At 37.3% G+C, this 21,164-nt stretch overlaps 1 protein-coding gene and 1 pseudogene across 1 annotated transcript; both read left to right on the plus strand.

Annotated features, from left to right (window-relative positions):
- The first annotated feature begins 620 nt into the window (after nt 1-620).
- On the plus strand, nt 621-3,285 carry LOC137721976 (transcription factor JUNGBRUNNEN 1). Its single transcript, XM_068460992.2, has 3 exons — nt 621-957; nt 1,939-2,261; nt 2,613-3,285. The coding sequence occupies exons 1-3, from the start codon at nt 747-749 to the stop codon at nt 3,012-3,014; spliced, it is 936 nt and encodes a 311-aa protein (XP_068317093.2). The 5' UTR covers nt 621-746; the 3' UTR covers nt 3,015-3,285.
- A 13,407-nt stretch (nt 3,286-16,692) lies between these two features.
- On the plus strand, nt 16,693-20,965 carry LOC148696697 (protein FEZ-like; annotated as a pseudogene).
- The last annotated feature ends 199 nt before the right edge of the window (nt 20,966-21,164 follow it).

Consider the following 21,164-nt stretch of genomic DNA (forward strand, 5'->3'; position numbering starts at 1 on the left):
AACGGTATCATCTAATAGATGAATGTTTGCATCTCTTAATCAACCAGTATCTTAGGTTTTATATAAACTCACGTTAGTATAGTCGTGAGATTATTAAGAGAATAGTTTTTCTCTAAGATCTTTTAGTCTTGGTTAGTCAAATTCCGAGTCGTGTTTTGAGAGTATGGAATATATGAAGTTCGCCAGAGTCCGATGATTGAAGTGCTTTGACTTCGGATTATAGATTGTTGAATCCTGGGAGACGGACGCCTACCGAACTGCAAGCACAAGAGTATGGGCGAAATTCTGTCTTTAGGACATTGCATTTATGCAAGCCTCAATCTCCAAGTTTGTTAGTTTTTCTAACTTTCTCTTTAGTTGTTTATATTAATCTCATATATAATTGATGTTGTGAATTTCTTTATGATTATTATCATTAAATTTATATTGTTATTTTTCATATTTTCTAATATTGCTCCAACAATATTGCTCCAACAGACTAGTCGCAAACGGTGACCTTACAACAAAATTGCAAGACTTCTGCCTAAGACAGGGTCAAACTTGAAGACCTGACCCAATGAAAACCATTTGCGATGACTTCTTCACCTTATAAATATAAGAAAGCTAGCCCATGACTCTTCATCTGAGACCGTCGAAGCTTCAATTCCTCCACTGGGAAAGAGAGAAAAATACACAGCTGATTAACTACGGATCCATTGAGATTGAGGTAGAGCTAGATCGGGCTTGAAGAGGATCGATATATCAATATGGATAACACATATTATAGTCCTAGCAATAAGGATGATCATCAGTATACTGATGATGAAGATGATGTTCAACTACCAGGATTTCGGTTTCACCCAACAGATGAAGAACTTGTAGACTTCTATCTTCGTCGGAAGATTCAGAAGAAACCGATCAGCTTGGAGCTCATCAAATCAATTGATATCTACAAACATGATCCTTGGGATCTTCCAAGTATGAACATATATTTGTACTTATTAATTGATTTTTGCTAAATTTATGATTAATTTTTGCTATTTAATTTCTCTTCTCTTGTACTTTCAAAAGAAAGTAGAAGAGAAGAAGTTGGCTAGGGTTATATGCTGAGCAAAAAGTGGCCTATAATATATTGGTTGCACTATCAAGGAAAACTATTTATGTTCAGCAAAAAAATTTTGTCATACTTTAATTAGTACTATAAGGGTGAAGATAGAGAGATTATCTTATTAGATCATATTTTGCACATCACATGATGTAAAGGTTGATAGTTGGATTCCTTTCTTAAATCAATAAAAAAAGGAATCCAATCATCAATCATTGCATTATGTAATTCGACTTTGGATGCAGTCCATAGTTATGAATATTCTTTGACTAAAACCTTGTTGGTTTTCAATTTTTTATTGAAGTCCCTGAATTTAATGTGATAATTTATTTATATGTATGTTATTATATTTTTTTTAAATTAAAAATTAAAAATTATAGTTGTTTATATAAACAGATTTTAAATAAAAACCATACTTTGTGGGATTAAAATTATTAATTTTTATTTATTATGGAAGTATTGGATTGAAAACTTATTCTAATTTTTTATTTATTATGGAAGTATTGGATTGAAAATTAGTTAGGAGTTTAATTAAGGTGTGAGTATTAAAATCCTAAATCAATTATTAATTTTTATTTTAAAAATTATGTAACTGACATGTAAATTCATTATTACATTAATGCTAGGGACTTGGATCAAAATCTGAAAACTAATAAGGTTTCAGTCAATGAATATTAGTAACTAGAAACCGAATACTAATTATAGTCCAAAAATATGGTCACCGTAAAATTTCCAAATACTGTAAACTTAACTTTACTAAGTGCAACTAGCTAGCTCCAATTATAAATATTTTTCTTATACAAATATTAGGGTTAATTGTAACATGTGATTAACGTCAGTATTTATGTGTGCAGAAACCGCAGGAGATAAGGAATGGTACTTCTTCTGCAAAAGAGGGAGAAAGTACAAGAACAGCATCAGACCCAACAGAGTAACAGGTTCTGGATTTTGGAAGGCAACTGGAATCGACAAGCCGATACATTCCCACGGAGGAGAGAGCCATGCCTGCAGTGGCCTAAAGAAAACATTGGTTTACTACCGTGGAAGTGCAGGCAAAGGGAGCAAAACCGATTGGATGATGCACGAGTTTCGCCTTCCTAATTCCTCCAGTTCGAATGAACACAATAACCGAAGCTCTAACCCTAAGAATATGAATACTGATCCTCAACAAGAAGCTGTAAGTGAAAAATCTGCATAGTTGTAATTAATTTTGACCCCTTTCATTTACAAAGTCTTTAAAATTGTATTCATGAGAGGAAACATTTTCTTTCCAGACTTGTGTTGTCAAACTGCAAATATGAACCATAGAATTTAGGCAAGAATCAACCTGACTTAACTATATAATTACAAGTAAGTTCAAGAAAATTTGAAATTAACCTTAATCATAAACCAGTAATTAAGTCCATACACACTGTACACATGAGAAAGAGATACCCTGAATCTAAAATAAAATTCTTTTTTTTCTTTTCCGTTTGGCCATATATGAAGGCTTATGTTTTGATGAATGTCATGGTTTCACTTGTATCAGGAAATATGGACATTGTGTCGGATATTCAAAAGAAATGTTTCATACAGAAAGTACACCCCAGATTGGAGAGATCTATCTGCAGATAAACGTCATCCAACGGACACCGTAAACTCCAAGAAATTCGTTACTGATCGACAAGACCTTCTCGACCAATCTAATACTTATATCAGTTTCGGTGCTTCAGACAGTTGCTACGAGGGGAAGCCTCTTGTGAATCATACCAACAATATAAACAGTATTATTAATGGAAGTCACCAATTGCATGCGCATGCAGTAGGGCAGTTGAGCTCCAACATGCAGCTGCCTAATTCAACACATCCATACATGGACACGTTCTCAAACATTTCGTTTCAAGATCTTGAGAATGATCTTTTGAATGAAAATTGGGATGAGCTTATATAGATCAGTCGTGATGAGTATGGTCACATGGCAATATTACATATATTTGCCATGTCAGCGAATCAGTTGGATTTGGTTGTAAGGACAGTTGGATATAGTTGTAAGATTTGGTTAATTGGATAAGATTTGATAAGATTTAGTGAGATATGTTTAGGGGTAGCTTAGTCTTTAAGAAAGTAGTGATAGTCCTTTATATTGGATTCTCTTGTAATAACTCTTGAATCAATAACAATACAAGAGTCGTGAGTCTTTTTCTTCTCTGAGTTTTCTGAGATTTTTTCCTTGGTTCTTCGACCTTCTTTCATTCTCTAAGATTCTTGATCAATGTCAAACTCTGTATTTCTAGTTAATAAGTCGTACAACAGCTTGCTTTTGATCCGACGCCATTTCCTGTGTAAATGAATTCATACGAATGCAGTTTGTAAGTGTACTAGTAGGAGTTCATGTTTGGTTAATTAGTGTTAACTACTTTTGTTTTCCTTTTGACCTTGTCGCCCGTAGACAGTTTAAACAATTTAGGAGTTCATGTTATATGGTGCTTTATATAATATATTTTCTAATTCATTTTCTTTTTTCTTTGTCTACAAAATTTTAATTCTAAATATTTTATATATTTAGAATCTAGTGCACATGCCATCAAGGGCTCATGATGAGAAAAAAAAATGTTACCCTTTCTCAGGGGGGCTGCTGCAAATATAATGAGCCTGGTTGTTTTCATGTCGCTTGAAAACTCGACATTGAAAAACCCTTTTATATTTGTTTATCCCATATAACATATATAAACATGCAAGGGCTTAATTTAAGGCTCAATTAGGGCGGAATTAGAAACTGAAATTATGAGGTATTCAATTTATTTAGCTTATACATAAGTGAGGGGGACGTGCCCCTGCTAGTCTCTAGATGGCTCCGTCATTAAGTTAAAAATCTTATTTTAAGTTCAACATCGAACATCGTAATCTAAAAAAATATAAAAAATTTCAACATCAACAAAATCAAACCTTACCAATTTAAGTTCATGAGTCATGAATGAATTCTACAAGTTTAGAGTTTCACACATTAATTTATTTGTAATTGCACCAGGGCCGGACGGAATGAATCCGTTTTTCTGCCAATGGTATTGGCATTGTGGGGTTGGATGTCACAAATGCAATCAGGAACTTTTTCGCTTCGGGTAGGTTGCTGAAACAAGTTAATTTCACCCATGTAACACTGTTGACCTTAAAAATTACAAAGCCTACGTGGCGTCCAGGCCGAGTAACTAAGGCCATCTCCAACCGATGGCTGGCCAGAGGGCTCGTTTTAGCCCTCTGGCCCTCCAAGATTCTCCAAGATATTAATATTTTTATGAACAGTATATGTCCATATTTGCTTTCGTCTCCAACCGAGGGCCAAAGGGCCAAAGGGCCAAAGGGCTCGTTTTAGCCCTATCACATCTCCAACCGATGGCTGGCCAGAGGGCTCGTTTTAGCCCTCTGGCCCTCCAAGATTCTCCAAGATATTAATATTTTAATGAACAGTATATGTCCATATTTGCTTTCGTCTCCAACCAAGGGCCAAAGGGCTCGTTTTAGCCCTATCACAAAAAAAACTACAACTTAAATGTTGTTTAAGTTTCATGTTGTTAAATGTTTTTTTTATGTAGTATAATTTTTATGTTGATTAATGTAATTTAATATTATTTTATGTTGTTTCATGTTACTTAATTTAATTTAATGTTGTATAATGGCTTAGGAAGTTCTAGGAAAAAAATAGAATTAAAAAAAAATATGAAACAAATTTTGTGAAATAGAAGTTATAGGAAAAAAAATAGAATTTAAAATAAAATGAAACAAATTTTGTGAAATAGAAGTTATAGGAAAAAATATGAAACAAATTTTGTAAAATAAAAGTTATAGAAAAAAAAAAGAATTTAAAAAAAATATGAAAAATAGAAGTTATAGGAAAAATTTGGTAAATAAAAAATAATAATAAAACAGTAAAAAAAATAATAATCAAAGCATTCATGTCGGTTATAATCGACAGGATTTCCAATTTTTCTGGCCAGCCTTCCAGCCCTTTAGCCTTCTTCGATTCTGTGGGACCCTCTCAGATTCCACAGTCATCTGGCCTAACCCTCGGTTGGAGACGGTTTTCAGGCTATTTTTGGCCCTCTGGCCCTCTGGACCCTTCGGTTGAAGATGGCCTAATAAGCTAACTACGTCATTTGGTTGAATACGGGGCGTGCCAACTCGTCGGCAGAGCTCGACCGAGGAGTAAAATTTGTTGACGTTGTGTTGAGCGCGTCGCTGACTTCTTTATCTTGCAACTGCGACCAAGGAAGAAACAAATCTCGACCTTTAAATTCTCGAGCCTGAAGACAAGGCTACTAGTTCTGCGAAGTTCACAAATCGTCGGTGCCCGATTCGGTCACATTGATTATATTCGTAAGAGTATAAGCACGTTGAATCGACACCAGACTATACGGACACAAGTATTCAAAGGTGATGTATGTCTTGATGGTGAATGTGGTCCGGTCGTCAGAATGCCGAACTTTAAAATTCACTTGTGAGTATCCAATCATAAAATCACTCGGCGTCTAGTACGCCGAATATCGTAACTCGTAACACCTTACTTCGCCGAGAAGGCTAATAAGATGACCTCTGCCAATAAGGATTCAAAAACCCTTCTCGAGTGAGACTTAGATAGGTAACCAGTCGGCCTCGACGCAGTGCTGTTTATCCAAACTGAAAGTGCTCCTCAATCGGCTGATTCTACGGCAACAGTGTTGTTTATCCAAACTGAAGGTGTTTGCCGGTTGCCTTCACAGTGTTGTTTATCCAAACTGAAGATGTGTCGACGGGAAAAAGAAAATAAAAAATCTCAAGATGTTTAAGAGGTTTTGCGCAGGGCAATTGTGTGTTGAATTAGAGGTCCCGAATTGTTGCATAATGTCTTATATTTATAGCACAAACTCCTTTTTAAGATCGAGTTAAAATCATATCTGGATTGAGATTTCTCGTTCCATTCCAACTTTGCTTCGACCAATCCTACCTCCATTAGGACTTTGAACTCACCCATTTTTAAGGCTTTATTCATTGTTGGTCGAGAATCCTAATTGCACTAGGACTTCATCGACCCCTTCGCTTATCTGAACTACTCATTCTTGTGATAGGACTCGACCATCCCTACTGAATGGCCCGAGATCACCAAACAGTCCATAGTATTTTTGAAACGGCTTTGGGTCGAGCACAAACCTACACTTGGCCCAACAATATTATTTCGGGCCCAAACATTGCCCCCTCGCTTCTGAGGTCGTCGACTGCCAACCTTTGGTCGAATCTCGACCTTGAAGAAACAAAAGCATCTTTTGCTTTTTAGACTTAACTGTTCTCGATAACCATCACCATGCACATTTATGGAATATGATTGCACGATCTTTGTTATTCCCGACGTCCTGTCACATGTCGAATCTCCGATAAACCTAACAACTCTCCATCATGGCCCTCGAAAACGTGCGCCTGTCGAAACGTCTCTTCCTCATCAATGCATTAAATCCGCCGTCGTACGCAATCATGTGTCCTAAATCCCCGAAAACCTCGATCATATCCTTGGAGATTCCCGAGATATCCGAAATGATTGGCCATTTCCCGGTCGATTTTTCCTTTAAATTCAAAAATCTAGCGCTTCTGAATACTAAACATTTAATCTTCCTTCCAAAATGCCTATAAATACCTGAATTTCCTTCATTTGCATTCACGTTTCCAAAAACCTTCGAAGACTTTCTCAGCCATTTTGCTTTCTAAATCCCAGAAAACAAACTCTTACCCCAAAAATCCTCCCAAGCATTCTTCCAAACCCTTCCAGGCTTTCCAAAATGACTTCCAGCACCTTCGTTTCCAAGCTCAGCGACGAATGTAGCAAATGCAAGAGCTTCATCGATCGGATCGCCATCAAAACTCTGCTTTTCAAGGGTGACCTAAGCACTACCCACCAAATATTGGGGCCACTCTTTAAGGATGTAATTCCTTCGTCTATCACCACCCTCTTCAAGGCTCACTGCCTAACACCCTTGTTGCAAGGGTTCGACTGGTCAAAATGGGACCTATCGAGGCCCCAAGGAGCTTAGCCCATGACCAATGCCAACTGGGTGGCTTGGGTCGTCCGAATGGAAAACTTCTTCAGCCAATAGTGGAAGACTCTTGGTATCTATAATGCCATCAAGTTTTCGACCATGAAGCTAACCATGGATAAAGAACTCATCATGGCAGCGCTGAGTCTCTGGTGCTTGGCCACCAACACCATAATTCTTCCTTTGGGCCCTCTCGGCCCTACCATCTTTGACATCTCGGCTATTCTTGGGACTCCTCCATCTGGCATCCCAATAGATGCCGCTCTCTTTGGGCATCCGTCAAATCTCGACCTTAAGACGCTCTTCGAAGATCGAGCCGTCGAAACATTGAGTCAAGATGGCCGAGGGCCTTCGAAAGAAGAGGTTCAGAAGCTACACAAGAACTTCTTCAACTACAACATCCTCATCCTCTACTTCGTTGGCCGAGGCAAGGAAAGTTTTAGAAAGGGAGAACATGAAGCCTTTCTATTCTACTGGTACAACAAATTCATTTGTTGTACCCGGTCGAACAAGTGTTTGGTCGAGAACATACCGATGGCCGAGGCCCTGGCTAATGGTCACACCCTGGCACTTAGCTCGGCCGTTCTCGCCAACCTTCTCCACTGCCTGGCCGAGGCGACTATTGGAAAAGTTGACCCAAACCAGAATGGTCCCCTCTGGGTCTTCCAACTCTGGCTACAAGTCTATTTCACCATACTTCGGGCGGATATCTCTGCCTTTCACCCTACTACCTCGTTTGGCCTTCAGTTGGTATCTCGGCCGCCGCCTCTTCACCAGGCCGAAGAAGTCTTCAAGTACCTTTTTGGCCTAGAAGTCATCTTCGACGACGAATTTTTAGTGTGTTGTCGTCGAGAGCACCCTTGCTCCATCAGGCTTCCATCATCAGCCTGGAATGAAAGTGAAGATGCTGCCCTCTGCCAGAATTGGGGGTCGATCGTGCTAGCACGCGACCTTCCCCTTGGTTGTGATCCTCGCCGAGCGAGTTAGGAAGTTTACCACCCCTATTTCACGGCCCGAAAACTTGGATACCTTCAAGGTTGTCCGGTCCCTCTACTCACTTCCCGTTCTCTCTTCAGCCGAGAACGCCTTTCTGGCTTATCGAAGAGAGAGTGCAGAGACTCCGAGAAAGAGTTTCAGGATCGGTGCAAAACATTTCACCTCTGACCAACTCTTCCTGAATCTCTCGGCACAAACATCTTCGGTGACTGTTGGGAAGAATACACTGGAGTCTTCTTTGTGGTTGCGGTCGAAAACATCACCGACAAAATTTTCGATGATCGGCCAAGGAGAATCTCTGCCTCCCAATCCAAAGAACCGACCCGAGGTAGACGGCTACCCTTTCTTCTATTTCTCTTTTCGATTATCACTACCCATTTCTAATGTGATCTTGTTTTCTCAGATGGTCGATCGTCGAAGAAAGCGGACGTGATCGCCGCAACTGCGGCCAAGAAGAAATATGCTCTTTCTAATAGGAGTAAAATAGCTGTACAACCCTTACAAGGCAAACGACCTCGCACGGAAGCTGAAGTGGCCGGCGAAGCTCCCCAACCCTCAAAACGCGTCAAGATCTTGGCAATGAAAGGGGAACGGGAGATCCACGTGATTTCCAGCCATACTACCAGGACAACCGCAACAAGTAACTCTCCTCCTGCCCGGGTCGTTCCGGCCCCAACGGAAGAACGGCCAACTGCATCTTGCCAAGCAACCCAAGTTGTCCTTAGGGTCGTGGCTAATCTAGGGACAGCTTCGCTGGTCAAGGGACCTATAGTCCTGGGGCCAACTGCTGTGCCTGTCCTGGAGAAGACAACCTCACCCGTCGGGATAAATTATCTGAAGAAACAATCAACGGTAATCTTAGAAGAGGTATGGCTATGTCGTTAACGACCCTTCTTCATTTTACCAAGTTTACAATTCTAAAGGCTTTTATTTTAGGATGATAAGAGTGACGAGGGTGACGAGATCCCGCTATCGAGTCGCCCTCGACCAACCAAAAATACTTCCGTTAATCTTCCTCCCGTGGTCGAGGCGACTGCTCGACCGGATCCTTCAATAGTCGATCTCAGGAAGAGACCCCTGGTCGAGCCTGAGGTGACGGCAGAAACGCCGCTCCACCCCCAAGATGAAAACCTCAACATTCCTCCACAAGAAGTTACCTCGGCTTTTGTAAGGCTCACTCCCTTTTCTTTATTAATTTTATTATGACGCCTTTGAACCCAGGAAAATATTAAATGTCAGGTGCCCAAACGTTCATTTCACCGACAATTCTATGCGTCAAAGGGTGTTGTCTATATTTCCTTGCCACCTCAGTGGCCATCAAGTGTAGATAACCTCCATCAGCCGCGTGAATTGAGAAGCGGTCATAGGCACTGGGCTCGGCTATTAAGTTCTTTAGGTTCAAGCAATGAACCAGAGGATATGGCCGAAGTCTCATCTCAGTATGTCTAGAATCACATTCCCTCTGTTATGCATTCCATCTAATTTTCCTTTTGCTGATATTTTTTCTTCCTATGCAGCCTTCATGGGAGGTCGAGCTCGACGCCTTAATTGCGATTACTTCGGGGCGGCTGGCTCTTCAGCGACAGCAACACAACCTTCCGCATCAACGGCCGAACCAACTGCCCTCATCAAGCTGCAAGAATTGTTATCTCTTTTGGCGTCACAAATTCTTGAGTGCCAGGGCCTCGACTCCATAGGGACATATTTGAACGATCTTGCGGTTGATGGTCAATTAAGCAACGAAGTTATTACTCGAGCATCTTCTGCTCTAGAACGAACTCGAGAGTATTTCGGTATTTTCGAGAAAGCTCTTCGAGCCGAAGATGACTTGAAAGCTGTGATGATCATCCAAGAAGCTTTGTGTCCACGGGTCGATATGCTGAAAACGAAAAAAGAAGTGCTGGCCAACCTTGATCGTCAAATTGCGGAACTTCAAAATTGGAGATCGACAGTTGCTTCCGAGCTAGCAAGAGATTTTAAGTCGGGCGGTAAATCCTGCCTGACCGAATATACGGCTAATGTGCGACATGTCAAGCAGCTGAAGATGGATAAGAGGAATCGGCAGGGCGAGGTCATGATGGGTGAAGTGAGGTGGTTAGAATTGAAGGCTGTTCTTGAAACTCTCATTCCCTCCTCACCTTAAGGGTATTTAGCTATAAATAGATCGACATATGTACTTGTATACTCGTTTTTACGAGCTTATTAATGAAATAGACTATTCTTGCATCTCTCATATGACCGGATAATACTTCTTTAAAAACTTCCCATTAATTGGTAATTTGTGAATTAACCTGGTCCGGTCTCTAAGATGATATGCCCCCTTGCCGAGAACCTTGTGGACGATGAATGGTCCTTCCCAATTCATCGTTGTCCCAAATAAGAGGAACATTGGTTGCCAAAAGAGTAAAGCGAAGAGCCGCACTATCCCCCACAACTCCAAAATACTATTTGGTATACAACTCTAAAAATTTCATTAAGTTTTAAACCACTACATGAAAGTTCAATAATTTCTTTGGAGATCAACAAATAGAGGAGATTCGGAGACTTCTTCCAACAATGAAAGCCATAGATTATTAGCCACCAATGAGATTTTCTCCTAGACCAGGAGCTAGTTATTCAGTCGTTAGTACAACCGATAGAGCACATGACATTAGCCTGCATATATTTTTGGTAATTAAGCCTTTGTTTGTCATACTATTGTTGGTATTTTCATCAATCGAACATGCATGTATTAATACGCTAACCGGCAATCAGGTTTTTTTATTTTATTATTGTGACAAAAAGTTTAGGGGATACGAGGCTATACCATCCTAGGGTCTGGGTAGTACCACAAGCCGTTTTGAGGACTTATAGAATGGATCTTAGCTTATATTTTTTTTTATTTTTTTTTATTTTTACAAATCGTCCATCAAGAGGATTGCCGGCACCGGCAGTAAGGTTTTGAACATTACTTTTAGTATGTTTTTGGACTAGTATTTAGGATATCTTTTTTCATCCCTTTGAAACGGGGGATTTTTACAAATAATGGCCGCTTGATAAGATGTAAGGGCTTCTACTTTTCTTCTAGCGGTCATATGCAAATCACCTTTTACTCTTCTAGAATGCCTTTTCTATGTTTCTATTTGGTTATAATTTCACAAGAAAATGCAATCATACTGCATGCGTTTATTTGAAAAGAAAAAAGGTCCATTCAATACCTTATGACAAGGGAAGTAATTATCATAGGTAGGTTTATTTGTTGACTTTAGAATAGCAATATATTATATTAGTAAAATTTGACAATCTTTTTGTCCTATTCAAAAGCTGGTGAATTCATCAAACTTGATCAACCTTTAACGAGTAATTCTAATGTGGGTGGATTTGGTCACGGACATTCAGAAATAGTACACTTCGAGATCCATTACATGTTCAAAGGCTTTTGCTCTTCCTTGTTGGCTACTGTTGTTTTACGTTCTGTCTGCCCCCAATAATTAATTCTTCCTGACCACACCTTATAAGAATCATCAAATCAATAGCAATAAGTCTTGTTTGAAGAGGCCTGTATACGGAACGTCTCAAAATAATACCAGGAGCGGGAGACTCAATTAATCGAGATTCATGAGATGAAATTTCACAATGTAGTGAGAATTTAAATATAATTTATATATTTTTTTTCGTAAATATTCCTATTTATTTTGTAGAACATGTGTAAACTATCTTAAAATACAAGTAGGTTCCACTTTTATTAAAAAGATAATTTAGATGGAATCTCAACTTTTTCATAGTATCAGAACATGTTGCCCCACATATGAATTTTAACGGTCACACGTGTTGTACAACACTCAATTAGTCTTGTCCACGTGTTATGTTTGAAAATTCGTTACACGTGAGGTGCCTGTTAATAATGAATCTCACATTAATTGAAAGAGGGACATTGCATATACTTCTAAGTAATTGAGTTACTCACCACATTAATAGGAGGAGTCATATTTCTTTATAGTATTAGAGCATGTTGTCCCATGCATGAAGCCCAACGGTCATACATGCTCAACATCACCTAATTTGTATTGTTTACGTGCTAGGCTTAAAAATTTATCACATGTGAAAGGACGGGCTGCGAGTATAAATCCCACCTCAAGAAAAAGAGAGACCTTGCATGCGATAACTACAAGACAATGAACAAGTAGATGCCAATACATTCGCACCTATTAATTAGAAATAGGGGCAAAAATTGAGGATTTTCGCACCTAATAGTTAGGAGGGCAGATATTAGAATTGCACCTAAAAAGAGCGTTGTTATATAAATAGGGGCAATTAAGCACTCATATCCACCCCTAATAGTTTTGCTGCCATGTAGGCAAGTCTGACGTGCAAACGATATTAAGTGCGGATGTTGAAAGTATTAGGGACGATTATTAAGGCCCATACTTTTTTATATATATTTAATGACATTTATATTTATTATTATTGCATTTTGGGAAATGTATTAATTGAAACGGTTTTCATTCTCCCATTAATTATTTGATTGTATTCTCATATTTCAGGGTCAAATATATTTACGATTAGTTTTATTTTCCACCACCAACCTAGACGAAAAAATAAATTGTTAACAGAAAAATTAATATTAAAATAATTCTTACTTCAATTGATTATATACAAATGGTACAAGTATCATGAAGAAGTTTAAACCGTAGATACAAATGGTAGTCTAAAAAAAAATTTATATGTCTAATCAATCTTCTGCATCCCAAACATCAAAAAGATGCAAAGTTAAAAGCATGTGTCTTCCATGATTCGTCCTGTAGATACACCACAGAAGGTAAAAGCAAATTAGGGTAACACTATTTTTAGAAACATAAGAAACAAAACAATCAGACTATGTAGAACTCACATCCATGAAAAGAAACGAACAAATTACGTAAAACAATGAAATTATGTTCAAACCCTTCACAAAACATCGAGAAAACAAAACCTACAAATTAGACAAAAAAACAAACCTAAAATAAGCCAATAGGGGTTTATGATGTAATTCATCATTTTGATAAAACTAATATTATGCAAAAATAAAACGAAAAAAAATGTATGAAGAACACACCTAACGAATTTCACTTCAAATTTTTCACACCCCATCATCAAATTTACCTGCAAAACAACAGTTGAGAGAAAGAAAAAAAACTTTAATCAAACTAAATAAAGCTAGTTTTTTTTCTCTACTATGAACCTTTTTAAATCGCTCTTTCACTATCTTAGACTCATCAAAGGGACTATTGAAAGCTAGAAAATTAAGAAAAATAGAGATGAAGAGAAAACAATGTCAGATCCGAAATAAAAAAAAAGTGAAGAAGAAGGATAAAAATGGAGATGAGAAGAAGAACATGAAGGAACAAGAAAAATGGAGATGAGAAGAAGGATGTGAAGAAACAAGAAAAAGGGAGAGCTATGTATCAACTAAGAAAATAGAGATGAGGAGAAGAATAGGAAGGAACAAGAAAAATGGAGATGAGGAGTTTGTGCTGTGAAAGAAGATGAAGAGAGAAATATGGGGAATGTGTGTGTTGGTTATCCTAGAATATGATACTGTCTTATTTATTTGATTAATGATTAAGAAAAAAGTTAAATATAAGACGATAAATGCGAATGTAAACTATTAAATTAAAAAATGGAATAAGTATATATTAGAGGCTCATTTATCCACCCCTAATAACTAAATTTCGTAGATGTGGTTTTTTTCACCCCTAAAAGTAGTAACATTAATAGGGGTGTTTATTGTTTCGCCTCTATTACAATTAATAGAGACAAATCTATATTTTTGCCCTTAATAAAGATTAATAGGGACAAATCCTTATATCCGCCCTTAATCCACCGCCCCTAATAATCACTATTCTTGTATGAGAGTATATGAATCCCACACATGAAGGGACCTGCTCACACTCCTCGTAAGCCTCATAATCAGATGATGATGATGTTAGAAGATACACCTATGTCAGATCCCAATTCCTACAAAAGTATAGTTGGTTCTTTGTAGTATTTGACCTTCACTAGGCCAAATATTGCTTTTGCAGTAAATTTTATTTGTCAATTTATGATAACACCAACTGATATTCATTTGGGAGTAGTGAAGAGAAAACTTAGATACCTCCAAGGAACAATTCAGCATGGCATTGTCTATTATGCAGATACAAAATCAAACCTTAATGCTTTTTCAAACTTAGATTGGGCAACAAATCTTAATACCAGAAGATCAATGACAACTAATGAAGTGTTTCTTGCTAATAATCCAATATCCTGGTAGTCTAAGGAGCAAAATTTTGTTTCCAGAAGCTTTGCTAATATTGCTTAGGTGAGATACATATTGAAAGATTTGGATGGTATTTTGCCTAATCCTCATCTCGTTCACTACAATAACATGTCAATTATAGTCTTGAGTGCTAATCCAGTGTTTCACTTTCAGATTAAACGCCTAGATACAAACTATCACTTTGTGAGGGAGAGAGTTCAAAGAGGTGATTTGGATGTGAACTATATATCTATTGATGATCAGACAAATGATTTGTTGACAAAAGGTCTTCATAGTCCTTCATTTGTAAAACATTGCTACAATTCCATGCTTGGAAATATCAACTAAGATTGAGGGAGACGTTGACTATTAGTGACTGAGCAGTTGGTTAGTTAACATTGTTATAACTATCTTAGCTAGTTGATAGTTTGTTAAGTTTGTTAAAACAAGTGAATTTGAACTAAATTATTACTAGCCCACTATGAGACTAAGTCAACCCCCTTCACCTTAGTGTAGATGATATCGTTTGTTCAAAAAAAGAAAAGAAAAAATTGTTAAAACAGAATTGCTTAGTTTGTAAGAAAGCTCTCTGAGCTATATAAAGCCGTGTACAAACTATTAAGATTGATTTAATGAAATACAAAAGATCAATTTTCTCAACTCTCTCTACATTTTATGCACTTCATCTTTTTTGCTTTTTATCTGCATTTCTGCAACTCTGTTAACAAGTTAAACTACTCTGTATATTGTCAATTAATTTTATGGTGAAACTTTAACTTCTTCATATGTACGGTATATATTTTGGAAACTAAGTCATGCAACCTAGAAAATATTGTGATGCATTAACTGGAAGTCTAGAATGATAGCTGCACAAGTAGTTCATGCAATACTAATGATTCAATCCCTCGTCTTATCAAATTATTTAGCAATTGTTTGAGTCTTGGTTTTAAGGTTGCTCTATACTTAGTTGGAGGAAGCCTATATTCCACTCACATAAATAGCTAAGACGATATATATTTGGGAATTGGATCCTCTCCTGAGCAGGAGATCAGGATCCTCCTGACCCACTAACACAGACCGTTGGAATTTGATCTAACGGCTACAAACAGGGGACCCCTCTAAAAGTTATAATAATTGTAATCGTTGGATCAAAATCCAACGGCCCATGTTAGTGGATCAGGAGAATCCTGATCTCCTGCTCAGGAGAGGATCCATTTCCATATATTTGCACTTCACTACGGTGTCACAACTTTATTGTGATGCTGTAAATGTATTTTAATTAAAGTCCTTAAAATCTTGTAAAAAATAATATATCTCATCGAAATATCAGGGAATCCCTAATTTATGCGTTAAAAAAGACTGGTAATTAGTGTTTATGGGTCCCAGCCTCTACAACACATAGATCCAATTATTGCACTTCGATTACCTACAAGGAAAGGGATCCTCTCCGGATCCCTTCCTCAAAATCCTAGGGATCCACTAATCTAAGTCATTGAAATTTAATTCAACGACTACAAACATGGACCTACTTTAAAAGTTAAAATAACTTTAGCCGTTGGATCAAATTTCAATAGCCTAGATTGGTGGATCCCTATAATTAAGAGGAAGGGATCCGGAAGGGATCCCTTTCCTACCTACAAAATGTTTTATGCCTAACAAAGAAAAAAACATTGTAGATCGATGCATGTAGTATTGGCTAATGCTAGGAGACCATCTATATAAATAAAATTTTATAAATTATACGACGTGCTTGTTAGTAATTAAATTATAATTTGTAAGTGTTGATTAACATGATTTTTCTTATTGGTAACACGTCACATAATTTGTAAATTTAGTCTATGTAGCATTATCCATGTAGCAATAGTAAGTACTACTGGCTATGATGTTTCAATTTTTCTCTATGCCGGCCTTGTAATGATCATTCCATGATAAAATTTTATATTTCCAAATGAGGGTGAGAGGAGTGGATGCATTCATGAATACCACTGACTATATACATTCCTCATATGAGGATTTAGTTTAAATGATGACCCTAAAACAAAATATTGCAAAACTTTTGGCTAAGCTAGAGTGAAACTTCAAGACTTGACCTAAAGAAAACCGTTTGCGATGACTTTCTTCACCTTATAAATATCAGAAAGCTAGGTCCATGACTCTTCATCATGAACCATCGAAGCTTCTTAAGCACCATACTTTAAACTGTTATATCACCGTTCAATTCTGCCACTGGGAAAGAGAGAAAAATACACAGCTTATTAACTACGGATCGATTGAGATTGAGGTAGTGCTAGATTGAACTTGAAGAGAATCGATGTATCCACATGGATAACACACATTATAGTCCTAGCAGTAAGGATGATCACCAGTATACTGGTGATGAAGATGATGTTCGACTACTAGGATTTCGGTTTCACCCAACAGATGAAGAACCTGTAGACTTCTATCTTTGTCGAACGATTCAGAAGAAACCGATCAGCTTAGAGCTCATCAAATCAATTGACATCTACAAACATGATCCTTGGTCTTAACAAAAGTAACCAGAGTTGCAGAGAGAAGAAAAAGAAGGAAGCAGTACATAGAATATTGAAAGATTAGAGAGAAGATGAGAGATATTACATTGATAGAATGATTTCTTAATACAAACATTAAGCCGCAATCAGCCTTTTATACCTTTCTAGTAGCCTAACAACCTTTCTTACTGTGTAAGCTACTTATAACCATCATAACTAACTTTCAACAGTAATATTGATGACATGGCAGATATGTGGCATTTCCTTGAGTCAATATCAGTCAACATCCCCCCTCAATCTCAACTAGGGTAACCAAGTTTGAGATTGAAACAATGTCGGGTGAACATTGAACTGTGTAGGCCTTTAGTAAGAACATTGACTGTCTGTTCATCGGTAGATAGATACTCAACCAACAGATCACCATTATGCACCTTTTCTCGAACAAAATGATAATCCGTATCAAGGTGTTTAATTCTCGAATGATACACCAGATTAGCACTAAGGGTTATTGCTGACATATTGTCACAGAATATTGTTGGTTGAATAGGTAATGCAACCCCCAAATCTTTCACAAGCAACCAAATCCATGCCACATCTGTTGCAGTATGTGCAAGTGCCTTGTATTCTGCCTCTGTAGAACTTCGAGAGACTGAGGATTGTTTCTTTGATTACCAAGAGATTGGATTTCCCCCAAGATATACCACATAGCCAGTCACAGACCTTCTAATGAATATCAGTATCAGCTGAATATGTAATTCCACATTCTGCAATGCCTTGAAGATATCTTATAATCCTTTTCATAGAAGTGAGATGTACATATGTTGGAGCAGTCATAAATTGACACACTGAATTCACAGCATAAGCTATATCCGGGCGTGTAAAAGTGAGGTATTGCAGTTAACCAACCAACCAAACTTTTGTACAATGTAGAATCATGCAATGGTGTTCCCTCATTCAATAGCATTTGATTGTGTGGTTTGCATGGAGTATTTGCAGGTTTGCAAGATTTCATTCCAGCTTTATGAATAAGATCTTTAACATACTTTGATTGATTCACAAATATGTCTCCATTCTCCTTGTAGTGAATCTAGAGTCCCAAGAAGTATGTAAGTCTTCCCATATCCTTTAAGTCAAAAACACCTGCCAAATCTTCAATGACTTGTTGAACTTTACCAGCATCTAAACCTGTCAAAATGATGTCATCCACATATAGTAAAAGAACCACCACATCCTTGTCATCACTTTTCACAAATAGACTTGTGTCAGATGAAGATGCAGCAAATCCCAAAGCTAGTAAATAGCTTGTGAACTTTGAATTCCATGCCTGATGTGCCTGTTTCAACCCATACAACGATTTAATCAACTTGCAGACATAATTGGGTTTAGTTTGATCAACAAACCCTTGAGGTTATTTCATATACACTTCTTCTTGTAAGTCACCATGCAGAAATACATTTTTGATATCCAACTGCCTCAATTCCCATTTATGTATAGCTGCTAATGACAAAATGAGTCTCATAGTAGTATGTTGTACCACTGGACTAAAAGTTTCTGAGTAGTCAATGTCTTGTTCTTGGGAAAAACCTTGAGCCACAAGTCTAGCTTTATACCTGCATACACTTCCATCAGGATTTTTCTGAACTTTATATACCCACTTACTTCCAATAATTGTTCTGTTATGTGGAGAAAGAACCAATTGCCATGTTCCTTGAGCTTTGAGTGCATTAAACTCTTCTCGCATTGCACATTGCCACTGTGGGAGTGTAGAAGCTTTTCTGAATGTTGATGGTTCCTCCAAATCTTTTATTGCAGCAATGAAAGAAAAAGCCCCAGTAAATGCACACTTATCTTCTATCTGTAGTGTTTGTAATTCTGGAAATGAAGCAATGTACCCTGTGTAAGATCTTCGTGGAACTGCACCTGACTTCAACCTTGTGACCATATTGTGAACTGATTCTTCATTAGTTTCAACCAAAGGAGAGGAGATTGGTAGTATTACCTCTAATTGTGAAGGACTGTGGACAGGCAACAATGATATTGTACTTAGTTGATGTTGAGAGAGTATGAGAGCTATGGGTATGAGCATTGAGATCCTAAGAATTTTGATGCAAAAACACAAACACTTGGTGTGCAGAAATAAAGGAGAAAAGTAATCGACTTCATACGCTGTACAACAACCCAAGAATCAAAGAAAACCAATCAACAAATTTGTAAGAACTGCAGCGAACCACCAAGAATTTCAACGAACTCGTCAGCAGAAGAGATAGCACCAAGGATCGTCCAGGCGATTGATACCATCTTAACAAAAGTAACCAGAATTGTAGAGAGAAGAAGAAGGAAGTAGTACAGAGAATATTGAAAGATTAGAGAGAAAATTAGAGAGAAGACGAGAGATATTGCATTGATAGAATGATTTCTTAATACAAACATTAAGCCGCAATCAGCCTTTTATACCTCTCTAGTAGCCTAACAACCTTTCTTACTGTGTAAGCTACTAATAACCATCCTAACTAACTTTCAACAATAATATTGATGACATGATAGATTATGTGGCATTTCCTTGAGTCAATATCAGTCAACATTTGGGATCTTCCAAGTATGAACATATATATGCCCATATTTTTAATTGCTTTTGCTAAATTTCTGATTATTTTTTGCTATTTTCTCTTTAAGTCTCTCGTACTTTGAAAAGAAAGCAGAAGAAAAGAAGTTGGCTTAAATTGCTCCAAAAACTCAAAAGATGCTGTGATAAAAGTGGCCTATAATATATTGGTTGCACTATTTCCCAGTACTAGTTCTTTAATTCAACTGCTACAGCTATACTATCAAGAAAAATTATTCTATAGTTTATGATCAGCAAAAATATTCTGCAGTACTTCAGTTTTTCATGTAAGGGTGATGTAGAAAAACCATAATTTGTGATTAACGTGAATATTTATGTTTACAGAAACCGCAGGAGATAAGGAATGGTACTTCTTCTGTAAAAGAGGGAGAAAGTACAAGAACAGCATCAGACCTAACAGAGTAACAGGTTCTGGATTTTGGAAGGCAACTGGAATCGACAAGCCGATACATTCCCACGGAGGAGAGGGCCATGCCTGCATTGGCCTAAAGAAAACATTGGTTTACTACTGTGGAAGTGCAGGCAAAGGCAGCAAAACCGATTGGATGATGCAAGAGTTTCGCCTTCCTAATTCCTCTAGCTCGTATGAACACAATAACCGAAGCTCTAACACTAAGAATATGAATACTGATCTTCAGCAACAAGCTGTAAGTGAAAAATTTGCATAGTTGTAATCTTTTTCATTTACTAAGTACTTAAAATTTTGTTCATGTAGGGCAACACTTTCTTTCAAGACTTGTGTTGTCCGGCTGCAAATATGAACAATAGAATTTAGGGAAGAATCAACCTGATCAGTAATTCAGATTCACAGTTTAATTATGATAGTTTGTTACCTAACTACATATTTACAAGTCAGTTCAAGACAATTTCTGAAATTAACCTTAATCATAAACCAGTAATTAAGTCCATATGCACATGACAAACCCTGAATCTAAAATAAAATTTTCCTTTTTTCCTTTCCATTTGACCATATATAAAGGCTTATATTTTGATGAATTCATGGTTTCACTTGTATCGGTAAATATGGACATTGTGTCGGATATTCAAAAGAAATGTTTCATACAAAAGTACACCCCAGATTGAAGAGATCTATCTGCAGCTAAACGTCATCCAACGGACACCATAAACTCCAAGAAATTTGCTACTGATCGACAAGACCATCTCGAACAATCTAACACTTATATCAGTTTCGGTGCTTCCGACATTTACTACGAGGAGAAGAAGCCTGTTGTGAATCATACCAACAATATAAACAGTATTATTAATGGAAGTCACCAATTGCATGTGCATGCAGCAGGCCAGTTGAGCTCCAACATGCAGCAGCCTAATTTAACACATCCGTACATGGAAAAGTTCTCAAATTTTTTGTTTCAAGATCATGATCGTCTGAATGAAAATTGGGATGAGCTTAGATTAGTCGCACAACAGCTTGCTTTTGATCCGACGGCGTTTCTTGTGTAAATGAATTCATACATAATGCAGTGTGTAAGTGTAAGTTCATGTTTGGTTAATTAGTGTTAATTACTTTTGTTTTCCTTTGACCTTTTTCAACCCTAAACAGTTTAAGACAATTCAGTTCATGTTATATGCTGGTTTACACACACACACACATATATGTATTCTAATTAATTTTCCTCTTTCTTTGTCTACAAAATTTGGA

The sequence above is a fragment of the Pyrus communis genome, chromosome 5 (genome assembly GCF_041283825.1).
Source record: "Pyrus communis isolate YQ-2024b chromosome 5, ASM4128382v1, whole genome shotgun sequence".
Taxonomy (NCBI): domain Eukaryota; kingdom Viridiplantae; phylum Streptophyta; class Magnoliopsida; order Rosales; family Rosaceae; genus Pyrus; species Pyrus communis.